The 18,747-nt window shown below is 44.9% G+C and overlaps 1 protein-coding gene across 5 annotated transcripts in view; it reads left to right on the forward strand.

Moving 5' to 3' along the window:
* The window catches only part of CYGB (cytoglobin), a 103,243-nt gene that overhangs the window by 11,309 nt on the left and 73,187 nt on the right, over positions 1-18,747 (forward strand). The window contains exon 1 of one of the 5 annotated variants that reach the window (XM_053292269.1): positions 16,553-16,635. The exons of the other annotated variants lie outside the window; for them this stretch is intronic. Coding sequence (XP_053148244.1) covers positions 16,568-16,635 — 68 coding nt within the window. The 5' untranslated portion in view covers positions 16,553-16,567. Of the gene's footprint in view, positions 1-16,552; positions 16,636-18,747 lie in introns of those variants that run through there. 5 annotated transcript variants of the gene reach the window in all.

Raw genomic sequence — 18,747 nt, forward strand, 5'->3', positions numbered from 1 at the left:
GGTAATGTCAGCAACAGATCAATCTTCTATTGTGATATGACAGAGTGACATTACACACACAGATCCAATGACGACAAATTGAAGAAACCAAAAGTGGTGCCCTTTAGTAAGGAGAACTGTGCTTTCTTAGAGGGCAGCTAACAAATAAAGATGATGATGATGATGATGATGATGATGATGATGATGATGATGATGATGATGGTTGATGATTGTGGTCTACAAAACGGAAGTATCTGATCATAGTAAAATCATTGGACGATTTTTTTGCTATGTGCTGTGAGCAGTGAGGGGTTGTTGCCCTGTGCAGTGCACTTGTCTACCTAAGCTCTAAAGATTCTTAAGGAGTGGCAGAGGGAATGCTAAGGATGTGCAAAGTCCACCCTCTTATTTCCTCAGGGTTTTCTACTTTGCCTTCCCACACTCTTAGATAGTCATGGAATGTCTAGGATAGCTTGCTTGTCTGAAAAACTTCTGAAAAACGTACGAGAGAATCTTCTCTGCGCTCCACTCCAAAACAGCAGTTATGCAAACTGATGTGCATTACAGAGTGGGCCAGAGCATGCATTTGAACATATACAATATCAATATCAACAGAAATGTACAAGACTGCTGGTTGTGCAACAATTTCCATTCCATTTTGTGCTGTGGTTTGTGGCATGAGTAAATGCACACTTTGAAAAAGGGAGAAGAGCAAAGTTGGATGTGCAAGAACATGCACATAGATCATCCCAAAAAGAGCCAGCTGCAGGCTAACCAGAATCTTATTTTGCTTGTTTTTGATGCACATTAAGCTTTACCCATATATGCCCCAATCCAGCTCAGCTGCTTGCACTTACATGACTAGTTGCACTAGAGAGACATCAGAATGGTGTGCACTAGTGTGCATTTCACTTTATTTTATTATTTTCATTATTTAGCATATTTGTATACCACCTCAAACTTGCATCTCTGGGTGTTTTACAATAAAAACAACACTGAGAGTAATGCAGTGCCAACAGCATTTGTATTTGGATGCACATTCCAATACAAATTCTAATGTGCATTGAGCCTGTTTATCCCCCCTCTCCAGTTTGCACAAGAATTTGCTCATCCAGTTACTGTTTTTCCCCCATCAGAAGAAAATAAATTGGAAAGAATCAGACATAAGGAAGGATCAGAATAATTGCCTGCAACAGTTGTACAACCACCATATTGATGTTTTAAAAAATGGAATTTGGCAAGTGACTGCAGCAACCGTACCTGATTAGCTTTGACTGGCAAACCAAGCCAACCCAATGACCTGGACATTTTCCAGACTACAAGATTTGCAACAGGTAAAGCGTTGCAAAGTGTGACGGAACATTGCAATGGTTTAAAACCGAGAGTAAAGTGTTGTTAAATGCTTCATTGTAGGCTGGTGGCCATGCATATTTTCCATCCATTGCAATGTGTTTTCAAGGCAGGACTGTCCATATTCTCCTTGAAATGTATTTATTTGCCCCCTTCCTACTCCATTTGGGTCAATGGAGTTGCGGTGGAGGGCAGGCGACGTCAATTTTTTTTTTTTTTTTTGGTAACTTCTCAGCTGCCTTGCACAAGTCTGCCAGCAGGGGGAAGCACCATTCCAAAACAAAAATCTTACTTTGTTTTGCATCATTCCAGTTTTGCGCAAGCAATAACTGGGGGTGGGGTGGGGAATGGTGCTTGGGGTGCATGAGGAGATCCTTTGGAGTGACAATACAAGGGAACTGCTTGCGAGGGGGAGCAAATGGGAATCCTGTGGCAAGCCAGGAAGGGGAAAGACAGGATCTGGCACACCTCAAGAGAAATAAATAAATAAATAAATAGGAGGGAAGAGGCAGAAGGGAAGCAAGCACTTTTCCAGTGAGGGCTGTGGGATTGCACAGAAGTAAATGAATCATGATTCAGTTCCACGGGCCTCCTTTTAAGTAAGTGACTGTTCTCTCTCTCTCTCTGATCTTTGCCTTGTAGTAAGCAAGTGGGATTGCACAGAAGTAAACGATTTAGTCCAATGGGCTCCCTCTTCAGTAAAAAGTGCACGAGAAAGGGTTGAATTCAGAAATCTGCTCAGCTGCTCTCCCCTTCCCTTCTGTGTTGCCAAGCTCAAGTTATATTTGAAGCAAGTGGAGGAGGAGGGAGGTGTGGTATTTGGGAACTGTGGGGAGGAAAGGAGGGGAAAGCCAAGATTTCTCCATGCCTGTTTCTCTCCCCACGGCAAGGGGGCGGCAAAGAACTGTTCACACTGCAAGATGTTCCAATGCATAAAATGCAGGGCAAGGCTCCCTATAACTGAAAAATACAACTACTTTCCTGCAGTGCATTTACAACACATTTACAATGCATCATTAAAATTTTAATCAAGTTATGGGAAATATGAACGGCACCCTGCTGAGAACGCAGCGACACCGATGTGGAAATAAGGGCAATACGGAGGGGCGCTCAGCGGACACGTTGCGAGTACGTTGCAGCGTGTAATCTGGAAAACACCCAGAAGCTTTACAATGCTTACTGCTTAGGCGGAGAAAGGAAGTTGATGGCAAACTAACCCCAAAATGAGAAATGGGTCTGGCAGATAGAAACATTGCAGTCTATCTTGTTTTTGCAGCACTCCAGCCATGTTGAAATTTAATTTCCAAGCAGGGTTCCACACAGATGCCTAAGGAAGATGAAGTGATGCTGTTTGTGGTGTTGCTCAGCAGTGGAGAAAGAAGAGGGAAGATAAAACTGAGTCGGGATATGAGCTGTTTTCATTTTAGATTTTTCAGATACAGGTTGAGGGGTTTTATTTTTCTAGTCATTCTTTCTCCTCCTTGAATCTTGCAAAAGTTATTCCTAAAGACAGCAGAACATCATTGCTAGGTCATTATGCCAACAGGAAAGTAGTTCCTAACAGAAACAAATAGTGAAGAAAGTAAAGTACATATATTTCACAATGCATCCAGAAAAATGTTGTGTTAGCAATGTACAACTAGGAGGAGCGGGGGTAGAGGGCAATATGATGGAGTGGGCAGGTATTTGCTTTGGCCCCGAAGACTCCAGTTCAAATCATTGCTCAGCTGCAAGAGTTGCTTTATTCATTACTTCTTAACCAAGCTGACTTCACAGGGTTGTTGTGAGGATAATAAAAGGTAAGATTTGTAATGGGTTTTTTAAATACCAGAAAATGCTATAGAAATTGTACAGTCAGCTCTAGATAAAGGAGATATTTCTCATCAGCTTTGAGAGGCCTGTTTTATAGCTGCTTCCCTAACAAACACAAAGTAATCTTATATAGATTTAACTACTACTACTACTGCTACTACTATTATGATTATTATTATTAGTAGTATTACATTTATATCCTGCTCTTCCTCCAAGGAGCCCAGAGCGGTGTACTACATACTTGAGTTTCTCTTTCACAACAACCCTGTGAAGTAGGTTAGGCTGAGAGAGAAGTGACTGGCCCAGAGTCACCCAGCTAGTTTCATGGCTGAATGGGGATTTGAACTCGGGTCTCCTCGGTCCTAGTCCAGCACTCTAACCACTACACCATGCTGGCTAAGCATTTATTAAGAAACAACTCCATTTTCTGCTTCTCTTTTCCCTCCCTTTCCCTTTCTGACTCTACCTCCCCCCCCACACACACACACTCAACTGGATCCCCACTGGGACAAACTTGTAAACAACAAAACATAAAAGATACTGGCTAGAATACCACAAGGCCTACACCCTGATGACTAAACACACCTGTTTCCAAGTAAGGCTTAGTGATAAGAATGGAGCCATTCAAAGGAAATGGAAGGTGTATATGTCTCATTACAAACCCATCATTTTATCAACCCAGTCATTATTTTTTTTTTTTGGCAAGATGACAGGTAGCTATCTATGTGTGCTTTGGTCTTATGAACTTTGGTCTTGTGATTCAGCAACCACCATGCAGATCACAGCAAATGGCTATAAAGAATTGGCTTTGAATTTATGTAGTACATGTACAAAATTCTGCTGTGCCACTGATGCATGGGGTTTCAATACTAACACTTGCAGTCTTGAGGCATAAAGGGCAGAGAGGTGCTAACATGTAAGCACCCATGCTTCAGAAGCAGGAACGCATCCTCTGTATGCATACTTCTTTTGACTGCATGTGTGCAGCATTAAGATGTCAGCAGCTGATTGTGAGTTTTCAGGGATTGTATTTGGAATCTCTGCCTCTTCCAACAGTTCACCAGACCCATCCTCTTATTCAGGGGCTAGTTTGCCTAGAGGAGGAGCCAGCCTTGAGGCTCCTCCATGTAATTGGGAACCCTGTTGGTGCAGGCTTCCTGATTGTGAAGAGGAGTGAGGGGGCTAGCCATTCCACTTACTGAGCATGTCTGAAAATTTGGGCTTTTTCAGCAACTTGAACCCACTGGAATAATCTCAATAGGAACTTGCCTAGCTGTTTTCCTTAACAGATATAGACAATGGCCGAATTTGCACATAATGTGAAACTGGAGATTGACAAACCAGCGATTTCAATTTGAAATTGAAACCCTGAATCGCATTGCAGACGTTCATCCAACCGCAGTTCAGCAGCCTCTGGTTTCAGAGCAGGATGACCCCTCCCTGCTCTTGGCTGCTGAAGCTGTATCCCAGCAAGCTCCGTAGCCAGACTGTGGACAAAATGTCAGCACATCCCCAGAGCGGCTGCGACTCGCCACGATCTTGAAGGGGGCATGCCAAGCTTGGCCATGCCTTTTCAGAACAGTCCTCCCATCCTTGGCATGGAAAGGACATTTAAATCCCTTTCCATGCCATGCCGTGCCAGCGCTTCTTCTGACAGCAACGGCACTGCTCACCTCCCAAGAGCCCCACAACAAAACCATCCTGCACAAGCACAAGTGAGTCCAGGGGAGTTGGGGGGGTATGGGGGGGGCTCTATTTCTGTTATTCAGGAAAGGGAAGGGAACATGAGGGCAAAGGATCTGGAGGGTGCGGGGAATCTTTACCGCCATGACCTATTGCTGCTGGTAGCCTACTCCAACTCCTCTCATGAGAGGGCCAGTCTATTGGGGAGGACCATTGGGCTAAACACCCTTGGTCTTCACTCGGACTGCATGCTCATGAGTTGAGCAAACCCAACAAAGAGGCCCCCACTTGTGTGAGGCCCCCACTCTCTCTGGTTAAAGATATAATGTTTGCACTGCAGCCCCCTCCTCCCCGGGAAGCCTTGGATGGACTCAAGGAAGACTGTGATGCTCCATGTGATAGAGCCTAGCCACATGTGTGGACGAGGGAATACCAGGTGTGGGAACAGATCTTAACTCTCTTTCAAAATTCCCAGGTGCAGGGCACCATTGCTCTGTATGCAGATATGCCACCATGGGAAGTCATGATGGGGAGCCCCGATTTCCAGCTACCCAAGGAAAGTGGTTTTGTAGCACAAGCAGGGGTGCATATGTCCACATGGGTGGATGGGCTGGCAGAAAGTATGCTTTAACAGCTACCAAGGCAGGAGAGCAGTTCACAAGGTACCCATCCCCATGGCTTTTCTGCATATAGCAACCTGGCTCGATATAGAGGCCCCATGGCCTGACACTCTCATGAGAGAGTTGTACATGGGAGAAGGGGTTGTTCTGTCGTTATGCATTATTAGCAGTTCTGATCCATGCCCCGGTCCCCACAGATGGTTCTTCACATGAGTTGTGATGGGGTGGTCCCCATGGCCTTACGCTCTCATAAGTGAGCAGTCTGCTTAGGATCAGCATCTGTTGCCATCACACATGAAGAATCTCCCGTCTCAGTGTCATCAATGCTGTTCCTGCTGCCCAACCCTTCTCATAAGTAAACCTAGGGAGTGCACAGGTCCCCCAAAAGGAAGGGGCTGGGCCCCGCTTCCCCATCTTATTTGTGATAAAAATCAAAATTGGCTGTTCAGTGATCCCTGGTTAGGGCTGCCTTTTAAACCCAACCCCGGGAACTCCCCCTGACAAATTGTCCCATCCCGGTGCTGCAGTGGGGTGCCCCGTTTATGTTGCCACTTGGAGGGTTTGTGCTTATGGACATTCATCATTGTTATTTTATTCTCAGGGAGCAAAGTACTTAGTGACCATCCTGTCATCCCATCCCCTTTCCTTCCTGCTCGCCAGGAGGGGGGGGAGCAAGGGACAGAGTGGGAAGATGGAATGCCCCTGTGTGACTTTGCAGCTTGACAGGCTGACAAGCTTGGAATGGCACGTGGCAGCATCCTTGTTGCCAGGCAACTGCATTGCTGCATTGGAGACTGGAGGGGCAGGGCAGGGCTGGTGCTCGGAGAGGCAGCCAGCAAGAAGCGCCACAGGCATGGAGCGGGTGCAATCCCAGACGGGTCTGCACTGCTGTCTATTATTGCGGTTCCAAAAACAGCACAGAACCTTGGTTATGGCGCCATCCGCATTTTGACATAACGCTTCGGAGGCCAAACCTCTGATCTCGGTGATGAACCTTACTGCAAACTGAAGGTTCAAACTGGAGTTTGGTGAGACAAACCATAGGTTGATTTTGCCATGAAACTGTGCTATTTGGACGTAATTGAGTTCCAACCACTGCCCCGTTTAACTCTGGTTTCATGTTACGTCCAAATTTGGCCAATAAGTCTTCTTCATAGTCTTCACAAAATTTTAGTCACATAATGCATCTTCATCCTCCCAGAGAGGCAGGAAACCACCCAGAGATGCAGGTTTTGGGTGGTATAGAAATATTTTAAATAATTAATAAATAAATAATATAAAATTATTTTATTTACTTAATTTATAATTTTGCAAATATCATCATCACCATATCATCCGTGTAAAATACAGACCAAATTATGTACATTAGAATCAGTGTAGCATACAAAAGATCAACTAAAACACCTGAATGGGCTCTTAGAAAACTCTAAGGATGCAGCCTGTTACAGACAATCACACCACCCAAGTGGTGAAGCATTTTAATAATCTTTTCAAAAGCCATGTCACTTGTTCTCACAAACTGGGGCCAGATTCATGATTGGAACCCTGCTTAGTGGAGGCCTTTTCTATGGAGCACTGTGACTGGGCTGACTGCGTCCCATAATATATAAGGGAGAGTAAATGTGGTTGCACATGTTTATGACTTGTGTATAAACTTCTTGATCATTGCTTGTGGGTTCAAAACGTCCAGTATGTGTTAGGTAAAAACCAGAGCAGATCTTCATGTTGCCAGTGGTTTCCATCAGGCTGAGGAAAATGGCACCAAGACCAAAATATCTATATTTTCCAAGAAGCACACCATTGCCAAACAGAGATGGTACATTTTCCCTCACTATCATTATAAGTAACATAGCAGGGATAAAAGTAATATGAAACACACAAGGTTAGCACTTACACAAACTTTAACTCTTGACTGTAGTATCAACTAGTATTGTGCGAAACTTTTAAGATATTTGATTTTTAATGTGAAAGTTCTTTTTTAAAAGAACAACTTGGAAGAGCTTCTTCTCTATGTCAGCCTAGCCAGTCGGGGATCATGTAGAACATATGATGACTCCATGGTGCCACATATGAACAGCAGATCTGGCGACATGATTGCATCACGGAAGACAACTGAAACCCTCACATTGCACTCATTGTGCATCTTGCTTCACGCCTGTCAGTACTGCATGATCAGGGTTTTGCCCCAATCCATATCACTAGTTGCAACAGAATGTATGAGAAGTTAATGACTCTACATGGATGGTATATGCCTTTGGAAATACATCCTAAGGCACATCTTACTGAAAGTGAAGCAACAGGATTCAAGGATTTATTCTTATAAACATTTAAGGCGTAACAGTCTGCAAAAGCATAATGTGTTTTACATGAACACATAGTTGCTTTTTAAAATTTCACAGTAGCTAGACATGTAGCTGATCCGGGGGAGTAATCAGAGGGGGGGGGGCAACTGTTGCCTTCCCCCAGAATGGGCTCACGGTACATTCCTTGCAACCATAAGGTTCCAAGTAACTGTTAATCTCTTGAAAAACATGTCCAATGCTATGTAGATGTGCTAAAATAGACAATTTTCATCTCAGAGGGAAATAAGCGGTGCTCTCCCCCAGTACAAAGGATCTATATTGGGATTGGTGCTGTTTGTACTTGCTCATCGATTATCTTGAGTGAGGAGCCAGCAACAAAATGGCCTAGTTGGCAGATGGCACCATCCTATTCAAGGTGGTGAAACCAAAGCAGATTATGAAGCGCTCCAGAAGGATCTCTCCAAACAAGGGTGAAAGGGGAACAAAAGGGTGAAAGGGGAACAAATGAGATTGGGGGTAAACAAATGCAAAGTGATGCATATTGGGCAAAACAAAAATGAATAAATAAATCCTAATTTCAGAACTGTACACACTATTCCACCCATGGCTTCATTGTACATTTATATGAAAGCAGTAGCAGCCAGTGCGGCTGCCACCAGAGGCGGCAGCAAGAGTCACCTTTAAGCATAAATTAGGAGCTGTTGACCTCTGCTCTGGAAGCATCTGCAAGCTGCTCTGAGATGCCGCGCACTGCCCAGCACTCCCTGAAGTGGAGGATCCACTCCACCACTCACCTGGCCACTGGTGGGGAATCAGCTCCGCAGAGGCCAGGTGAGTGGTGAAGCCAATCCCCCGCTGCAGGGAGTTCTGGGCTTGCAGGTGCTGCCCCAGCGGAGGTAAGCACCTTCTAACTTATGCTTAAAGGTGACTTTCGCCGTGCCCCTGGCAATGCCCGCATCAGCTGCTACTGTATGGCAGTTTTATACCAGCAGTTTGATATTCATTCCCTTTTCTGTACTATACTGAACTATCTTTCCTTCCTTCGTTCTTTTCTTGCTATTCACACGACTGGGAGGGCGGCGGGTGGGGAGGCTGCTCCAACTCACCTTCACCTCAGACCATCAAATAAGTGCTGCTGGGAGCACAGACCATGCTCCCAGACAATCTGCAATGCACCCTGCAGTGCAGAGTCTCCAGAGGACAGGATGATATGTCCTGCCAGCGGCCCCCAGTCGGATATCCTACAATGCACTGCGCCATGAGCGCGATGCATTGGTGGGATCCCCCGTCAGACGACCACTCTAGGCACTTGTCTCTGTGTCTCCTGGGGCTGCATGCAGCCCCAGGAGACACACAATCCCAGCAGCCAGGCCAAGGAAACCCTTGCTCCCTTAACCTAGGCTAAGATCCGTGCTTAGGAGCGGGGTTCAGTTGGGCAGGAGCTCCAGGATCTGCTTGGATCCCAGCGCTCCACATGAGCAGCCTAGCCTAAGCTAGGCTGCCCGAGCCCGGGCTAGGTTGCTCATGAGAACAGCCTCTTTCTTTCTTTCTTTCTTTCTTTCTTTCTTTCTTTCTTTCTTTCTTTCTTTCTTTCTTTCTTTCCTGCAGCTGCACACACCGAGTTGACATTTTCCATGAGCTCTTCTGCGCGACCCCAAGATATCTTTCCTGGAAAGTCACAGACAGTCCAGGCCCCATCAGTACATACGTGACCTGCTTTTAAGCTTCCCAAAGGCATGTGTTAGGCCACTGTTGGAAACAGGATGCTGGGCTAGATGGACCTTTCATCTGATCCAGCAGAGTTCTGACAAGAACAGACCAATGAGAGGGACTTGGGGTGAGAGGAGAGAGTCAGTGAGAAGAAAAAGCACAAAGAAATCCTAAGTAGGAAATACTTTACTTCCCGCCCCCGCCCCCCGCAACTTCCCTGAATTCACGTAGGAGCTGCCCTAGCAAATGTATGTGCAGCCTTAAAACAGAATGTCTGTGGTTTGAAACTAACAGAACCTGTGATAGCAGCCTCTCGCCCAGCTGGCTTCCTCACTCATGCCTGCATATTTCACAGCTGGATAATTGATAATCACTCCCCTCCAGGAGAACTAGGTCATGTGGAGAGGCTGTTGGGAGGCACGTCAAGAGGAAAAGCAGTTGGAATTGTACACAGCTTGCTTTTGCAGTTTTTTCATCAGTAAATAATTCAACAGCTCAGCTACTACAAGTTTGGGAGAGTTGTCTGTGTCACTGGATCACCTGTATGCATGTATGTAGCATGCCAAAAGATGATCACAGGAGAAGCAGGGGGACCTGATTGAGAGAGTGCTGTGCTGAGCCTTGGGTTCAAATTTATTATTATTATTATTATTATTTCTTGTTTACACAGTCAGACAGGTGTTATTGACTGGTTTGTTTTATCCAGACATTGAGTCCTTCCCAAGGACCTGGGATGGCTCAATTTTATCATCAATACTGTTGGTTGTTATAGATATCGTCGCAGAATATAGGCTGTTCCCAGTAAAGCTGCTTTTTGTAATTGGCTGATGGTGATTTCTGTGGCCCCTATGGTGTTGAGGTGCTCTTCAAGGTCTTTTGGAACTGCACCCAGGGTGCCAATTACCACTGGGATTATTTTGGTCTTTTTCTGCCACCGCCTTTCAATTTCAATTTGTAGATCTTTGTATTTGGTGATTTTTTCTATTTCTTTTTCTTCTATTCTGCTATCCCCTGGTATTGCTATGTTGATTATTTTGACTTGTTTTTCTTTCTTCTCGACTACAGTGATATCTGGTGTATTGTGTGGCAGATGTTTGTCTGTTTGTAGTCGGAAGTCCCATAATATTTTTACATCTTCATTTTCTTCAACTTTTTCAATTGTATGGTCCCACCAATTTTTGGCTACAGGTAGCTTGTATTTTTTGCAGATGTTCCAGTGTATCATCCCTGCTACTTTGTCATGCCTTTGTTTGTAGTCAGTCTGTGCGATCTTTTTACAACAGCTGATTAGGTGGTCCACTGTTTCATCTGCTTCTTTACAAAGGCGGCACTTGCTGTTTGTGGTGGATTTTTCGACTTTGGCTCTTATTGCATTTGTTCTTAGTGCCTGTTCTTGTGCAGTCACTATTAAGCCCTCTGTTTCTTTCATCAAGTTGCCATTCTTAAGCCATTGCCAGGTCTTGGTGATGTCTGATTTTCCACTTATATTGTGCAAATATTGACCATGCAGTGGCTTATTTCTCCATTTTTCTCCTCGGTTCTTGACTTGTTCTTTCTTGTAGGCCTGCTTTGTTTCATTGGTGTTGAATAGTTTCGCATTATTGACCATTTGAAGTGCATCTTCTTCACTGTCCTTGATATATTCTTCAAGGCCTCTTTTCTCCTCCTCTACAGTTTGATGGACTTGCAGCATTCCTCTTCCACCTGAGCTGCGAGGGAGGTATAGCCTATCTACATCACTGTGGGGGTGCAGAGCATGATGGATGGTCATTGTTTTCTTGGTCTTACGATCTAGCGTCTCTAGCTCTGCCTGGGTCCAGTCTATTATTCCTGCACTGTATCTGATAACAGGTATAGCCAAGGTTTTTATGGCTTTTATGGTGTTCCCGCCATTGAGTTTGGACCTGAGGATTTTTCTAACTCTCCTGATGTATTCACTTCCAATTTTTCTTTTAACTTCAGTGTGTGCAATGTTATCAGCCTAGAGAATGCCCAAGTATTTGTAATGTTCTTTCTCTTCCAGGTTCTTGATCTTGCTTCCATTGGGCAGTTCTATTTCTTCTGTTTTTGTTATTTTCCCTCTGTTCATTATTAATGCAGCACACTTGTCTAGTCCAAACTCCATTGCTATATCGCTACTGAATATACGGACAGTGTTTAGCAGTGATTCGATTTCTGACTGGGACTTTCCATACAACATCAGATCATCCATGTACAGCAGATGGTTGATTTGACTTGATGTTTTAGATGTTTGGTATCCGAGGCCTGTTTTGTTTAGTATTTGTGAAAGTGGGGTCATGGTGATTACAAACAACAGAGGGGATAGTGAGTCCCCTTGGAAAATGCCTCTTCTAATGCTAACCTGTCCAAGTGTCTCGCCATTGATTGTTAACTGTGTACTCCACATTCTCATTGCTTTTTTAATAAATATCTGAATGTTTTTGCTGACACCAGTTGTTTCTAAACATTTTAGTATCCATGTGTGAGGCAATGAATCGAAGGCTTTCTTGTAGTCAATCCATGCAACACTTAGATTTGTTTTTCTTCTCTTGCAATTTTCTAAAATCATTTTGTCAATCAGCAGCTGGCCTTTTGTGCCTCTGGTGTTTGGGCAATTTCCTTTCCGTTCAACTGGAAGCTGTTTGTTAGTTAATAAGTGTTGCATCACTTCATCTGCTATTATTCCAGTTAATAATTTGAACATGGTTGGCAGACAGGTTATCGGTCTATAATTACTTGGAACTGCACCTTTTGCTGGGTCTTTCATGATGAGATGAGTTTTCCCAGTTGTTAGCCATTGTCCAATATCACCTCCTTGCAAAATGGGATTGAACTGTTTTGATAGTTATTTATGAAGGCTTGTTAGGTATTTAAGCCAAAAGCCATGCAGTTCATCGTCACCTGGAGCAGTCCAATTTTTAATTTTCTTTGCTCTTTCACTTATTAATTCTGGTGTTATTATTAGATCTTGCATTTGTTGGTTACATTTTTGACCTCTTTCATCAAGCCTGCTTTTTTATTATAATCTATTGGATTGTCCCATAATTTCCCCCAGAATTGCACTGTTTCTTCTTTATTTGGTGTTTCTATGTTTCTTGCTGTTTCTCCTTCTATGCTTTGGTAGAAATGTCTCTGATTCGACTGGAATTGGAGATTCTGCCTGTGTTGTGTAGTTCTGGCTTCATATCTGCTAATCTTCTTTGACACTGCTGTTATTTGCTGCTTTATTATTTCCAGGACTTCTCTAATTTTCCTTAATTTTTTTAATTAATTATTTTATTATTATTATTATTATTATTATTATTATTATTTTATATACCACTTTTCAACAAAAGTTTCTAAAGCGATAGATAGATAGATAATACAAAAAAAAAAAAAAGTAAATCATAGGGACTATATCAACTTCCATGCTGATCCCCACTACCCCAAATGGCAGGTTGGGTTTGTGCAATATCCAATACTTTGTATCTCTTTTGGAAAGTGAATAGAGTTCCTCCTTTATTTCCAGTTTAACATAAAATTGTATAACTGGCAGTATGGGGCCTTGATGCTGCTGTATAGAAATGTGATGACTTCATGATATACTCACGTGAATGCAGCTATATAAGCAGAACAGACGTATAAAATAGTAACGGAATGCAATGTAGGCCAAGACACATTTGCCGGAAATGGGAATACCGAGGGGAATTCGCTAATAGATGCTCGGAGCAGAAGTCCTTAATGTGAGGGTGACCCTAACTGTTGGAACCTGAGACCAGTCAACAGAGAAGAGACAGTGGCTGCATTTGCACAAACATGGAACCACAGTTGAATGGGCCAGCGGTTCCATGGATGTTTCATCTGAATGCAGGCAAATGGGATTAGGCGTTGTGGCAAAACCAAGGGTACAGATTTGGAATTCCAGTCTGAAGCCTTGGGTTGTAGTGAGTTTCATAGCTGCAGCCCAATGCTCCAGGCAGCCTGTGGTGTGTCCCAATTCAGAACTACAGGCTGCTTCCCCTGGAACCAGAGTTGAGGGAGGAAGCACCTCCCTCAACTCCAGCATGATTGACTATGCAGGCTGTCCTTCAGCAAAGAAGGAAGCCCACACAGCCAGCTCCCCTTCTTCTCTGCAGTCTCCCTTACTGCAAAGAGAGAGAGAGAGAGAGAGAGAGAGACTGCTCTCCAGTACATCCAAATTTGGATGGCGGGTCCATTGGACCCACATTTCCACGTTATGTGCAAATGAGGCCAATGTCTTTTATGGGGTAGCTGTGTTAGTCTGCTGCAGAAAGAAACAATGGTTGGTTTTATACACTTATCTCTAGAGAAATGTAGTTGCAACACTGGTTTCAACTAGGAGGGCTTGTGGTGCTCGTAATAGCCTGATCCTCACCGAGCCATTTGATAATATAGTTTCTTTAATATAAAAACCCGAGAAATGTTCACAAGCACAAGCAGTTCCTTAATTGATGACAGATCTTGGCCATGTGAAAAATAACCACAACAAAAAGGAATTCGGATTCTGTCTATATTCTGCTGAAATCAGGTTCTCTTTCATTGCAAAATGAAATTGAATAATAAATAATATTTTTCAACTGCCACTTTGATTTTTTAAAAGTTTGGGAACTGTGGATTTCCCCTTCCTTCCATGGTGCTGTAGGTAACTGCAATGACATAAAGAAGGTTATATGTTTTACACTGTATGGTGCAGTAATGTGTTGGAGGCAGGGAAAATGTCTCAAAATAAGGGCAACCTGGAGGCCTGTCTTTTCTCTGGGCTTCTCCTCTCTGTGTCTTTCATAATGTCACAAAATTTAACCAGACATTTTTACTGCATTATATTTTTTTATCCCATGCTTCCTCAAAGAGCTCAGGGCAGGATCTCTCTCTCTACTCCATTTATCCTCCCAACAATCCTGTAAAGAAAGAAAGAAAGAAAGATTCACTGGCCCACAAGCCACGAAAGGTGGTATAAAAAATTGAAATGAATTATGAGAGATGCAGTATGAAAGGTGGGATGAATGAATGAATGAATGAATGAATGAATCAATCAATCAATCAAGGCATGATCTCTCTCTCTACTCCATTTATCCTCCCAACAATCCTGTGCAGTAGGCTAGGCTGAGAGATGTAATGGTTGTTTTTTGGTGTTTTATGGGGTGTTTTGTTTTTTTTTTACTGTTTCACTGATTTTAAGGTTTAAGATGTAACTTCTATGGAATTTTATAGTACAAGCCGACCCCGCACAGAGCATCTGTGTGCTCTTTGAGTGCGGCCGCCGCCAGCGGGCCGAGTGCCGCTGCTGCAACCGCCGGGCCGAGTGCCGCCGCCTGTTGGGCCCGCCGAGAGCCACTTGCCAGTCTTTGTGACCAGCCTCTTTGGGGCCGGCCACTTCTCCCCCCACCCCCACCCCCAGTGTCGGGGCCTGCCACTACTGCTGCCTCCTCACCCCTCGGCCGGTCCTCCTTGTTGCCACGCCCCTCGCATCCTCGCCCCTTGTACCACCCGTTGCCGCAAGGCCGGGCCCGCGCCGCCGGACAATGGTCCTCTCTCCTGGGTGCACCAGCCAATCAGGCGCCTCCGCAGCCCAGCCAATCAGCTGGGCTGCCAGGACGCATTTTGGAAAGCACACCTAGGAGAAATATATATATAGATTTTAACTTGTGTAAACTGCCTTGAGATGCTTTACGAAAGGTGTTATAAAAAATTGAAATGAATTATGAGAGATGCAGTATGAAAGGTGGAATAAATAAATAAATAAATAAGTAAGTAAGTAAGTAAATAAATAAAGATTCACTGGCCCACAAGCCACCCAGTGTGCCCGAATGGGGCAAGGATGGGCAGAAGCAATAGACAGAAGAGTGGGGTGGTGCCTATGGTGACTTGGGCTGGTGCCTTATTCTCATCCACTCACCCTCTGGCCAACCACTCCTGGGGTTGTCACGCTGGGCATGTGTGTGCTGCAGGGAGGCTGAGAGAGCAAGCGAGAGAGCCCTGAGGGAAGCGGCGGGATAGTGGAAGGCTCCAGCATCAGACTTCTCCTTCCCCCCGCGCACGCTGTCCACTCTCAGCAGTGCACTCCTGCAGCCCACTGCTGCTTCCTGCTGTGCGGAGCATGCTGTCACTGGGCGGGGGGAGCTGCTGCCACTGCCACTGCTTCTGCCACCACTACCGCCGCCACCTGGAGAAGGAACGTGCCACCGCCATGATAGGGAGCATGTTGCTGCCGTGGGGTGAGATGAGGCTGCCCGTGAGAACACAGGCTGCTTATGCCCTCTCTATGCCACTGCTCATTGCGTCTGCACCTGAGGCAGCTGTCTCACCCCACCTCATAAAAGGGCTGCTCATGAACAAACCTCTAGTCCTGGCTTTGAGTTTTGGTGCCCTCAGGCAGAGGGCAGCACTCAGTGAGCCCCTTTATCCTCAAAAAGATGGGATGTGCAAATTCAGAATTCTCCCATGTTGTGGCAGACCTTCTCAGGAACTCTGGGTAGAGTGAGAAGGGTACTAGTGCTGTGGGGGCAGTGAGCCCTCTGCTAGGGATGGGCCCCCAGAAAATGCCCACTCATGCCACACTCTCAAGCCCTAGGGAAAGGAAGCTACCCAGATGGGGTTTTTTTCTTGGAAAGGTAGCATATGCTATTTAAGGTGATGGCAAACTATGAGCCAGTCAGTGGAGGGGACCTGGATGCCCAGATGCAAACCCTGCTTCACTTGCTCCTTTACTCTCCAGAAGTCAGTCTCTCCCTCTCCCTTTCTGTTTCTTTTGAACACATTTTGATAGGAAGTCCAAGCCATGGCTGTATCCAGAGCCAGACCTGGGATGAGGGCAGGCTTTCCTCTAAGGTGTGCGTGTGCACACCGGCCCACATGCAGCTGTTTCTGGAGGGCACACAGTCTCTGTTGCACCTGCCACAGCTGCCCAGCTTCCCATTTCCTGGCCAGGAAGGGAAGGGAAGTATTGCTCCATTCCCCCCTCTTCCCAGCCGGGCTGCTGCTGCACCTTCTGTGCCTCCTCCCTCCCCCTGGCTGGGCCTCGGCCTACTCCTCCAGCCAGAGGAGGACAGAGGGAGGAAAACAGGTGGTGGCATTTGCTATCCCCCCCCCCGCAGCCTAGAGAGACCGGAGATGGGGGTCTGGGGGCAGGGGGAGGACAGGTGGCGGCTCCCCACCCCGGCAGCCCAGAGAGACCGGAGGTAGGGTTAAAAAAAGGTAATGTGAGGTGCATTAATTATTTCTGGGAGCCTGGAGAAGTTTTTTTTTTTTTTAAAGATTCTGTGTGTGTGCATGTGTGTGTCTATGTGTGATGTGTGCATACTGCCTTGATAGTGCCACCCAGAAAAAAACTTTTTCCACTCACTGGTGATAAAAATTAGAGGGAACATGGGATGGCGGGGCGGGTTCCAATACAGGGCCCACCGACACTAGAACCAGGAACTTGCGCTAGAGGCTGGGGCCAAAGCCAGAGCTCAGTCTTGGCCTGTGTTCAAATCCCTGCTCCTCAGCCATGAAGCTCATTGGATGGCCTTGGGCAAGTCCGTCTTTCTCAGGCCATCCCGCTCTCAAAGGGTCGTTAGTCACCCTGAGCTGCTTGGAGCAAGGGCAGGACAGACATTTTATAGATTAATAAACAGTTAAAAAGCATTGCTTCTGGCCAAGTCACCATGAGGAAGTATTTGAGAAATAAACAATTTCCTTTCGTAGGAGAACCTTCATCATGAGAAAAGATAATACCTCCTCCCTTGAGACCGCTATGTTTTACATTATTTTCTATTCACTACAATTTAAGCCTTAACAAAACTTAGGAATCTGCCTGATGAGTTCCATTACTGAACAGAATCTTTTTGACACAGAGAGCAAAGCACTAGCAACTTGGAATATTTATTATTTATTTATTTAAAATCGTTCTATACCGCCCAAAACTTGCATCTCTGGGTGGTTTACAATTAAAATTATATGATTAGAAGTGTCGAATAAGGTTCACCGGGAAGAAGGAGAGACCAAAACCTTCTTAACCATCATGACAAATTCTCCTGTTCATGGTTTATCTGGGCAGCATAAAAGCTTCTTTTTCTATGAATCACAGCCTGAAGTGCCACATACAATTAATTAGTGACAAAACAATAACCACCCAGCCAATACAGCAAACCAGGATTTCAAGGTTTGGGAGGTGGGTAGGTTGCAAAGTGAGGGTTTAAGCAGGCCTGGGAATCTATCCTTATATCAGCTGCTGGATTAAAAACGCATTTTTTAAATAACATGTATTTTATAACATGCTGGATAACATATATTTTAAGAGTTAAGCACCCAGCATTTTTAGATTATGTAATCTTTGTGGTCTTTTGTGTTTAAATACCAGGCGGTTTCAGTAATAGTGGAACATGATAAGCTTATATTTCTTTTTGGCTTAATTTAGTGTTTATTAGGTTACTCTTTGTCTTAACTTTGCAAAAGCACTTCAGAAAAACAAGTAACTGGAGAACTACCAAGAGAGCAATGAAAACATATTTTAAACATACAAATATTAGCTGACAACCAGACTAAGTTACTCAGTATTACTACTTAGGAGTTACTCTAAAGGACTATTCAACTTCAATAGGATTAGTCAGCAGTAATTTAGTCTGGGTGTCAGCCAGGATAAGGTCATTTTCATGACTGGCTCTACCCAGGCTAGGGCAGCCCTACCTGGGTGGAGCCGGTCGTGAGAAGTTCCAGGATCGGTTCTGATCCGATCCCAGTACTCTGTGACTGGGTAGCCCGGCCAGGTTTGGTATCTGGGCCAATAGTGGGGTAGAAGGGCACGAGCACACCCTTCTACCCTTACATGTGAACAAAAAGCCCGGCTTCACAAAGCCGGGCAACAAGAGAGCTCTTGGCGTGGTGCATTGAAGGATGCCAGAGAACGTCCTCTGCCAGCTCCTGGCTCCACCACTCACTGCAGCACCTCTCATGAACGATGGTGAGTGGCAAAGCTGCCAGTAAGGTGGCTATCATGTGCAAGGGGAGAGGTAAGAACCTACCTCCCTGCCAGCACTTCCCGGCTGTGAGAAAGTAGGTCATGAGAATGATCTTTATATTAACTTCTGAATCTAACTTTCACAAGGCTAGGGCTGACATGTGCCCCGGAATTTAGGGTAGCCCCCAGATTTTGGCTCCTCCACTTGGCTGCTAAATTCCACCCAGATTTACACAGATTTCAAATGCACTGCCTGGATTGCCCGAATTTTACTCTGGATCTGATCACATGGGAGGGCAGAGAAGGAGGGAGAAAGTATTCAAATCTATCAAGTAAAAATAAATAAATAAAA

The sequence above is a fragment of the Hemicordylus capensis genome, chromosome 2, assembly GCF_027244095.1.
Source record: "Hemicordylus capensis ecotype Gifberg chromosome 2, rHemCap1.1.pri, whole genome shotgun sequence".
In the NCBI taxonomy this organism is placed as follows: domain Eukaryota; kingdom Metazoa; phylum Chordata; class Lepidosauria; order Squamata; family Cordylidae; genus Hemicordylus; species Hemicordylus capensis.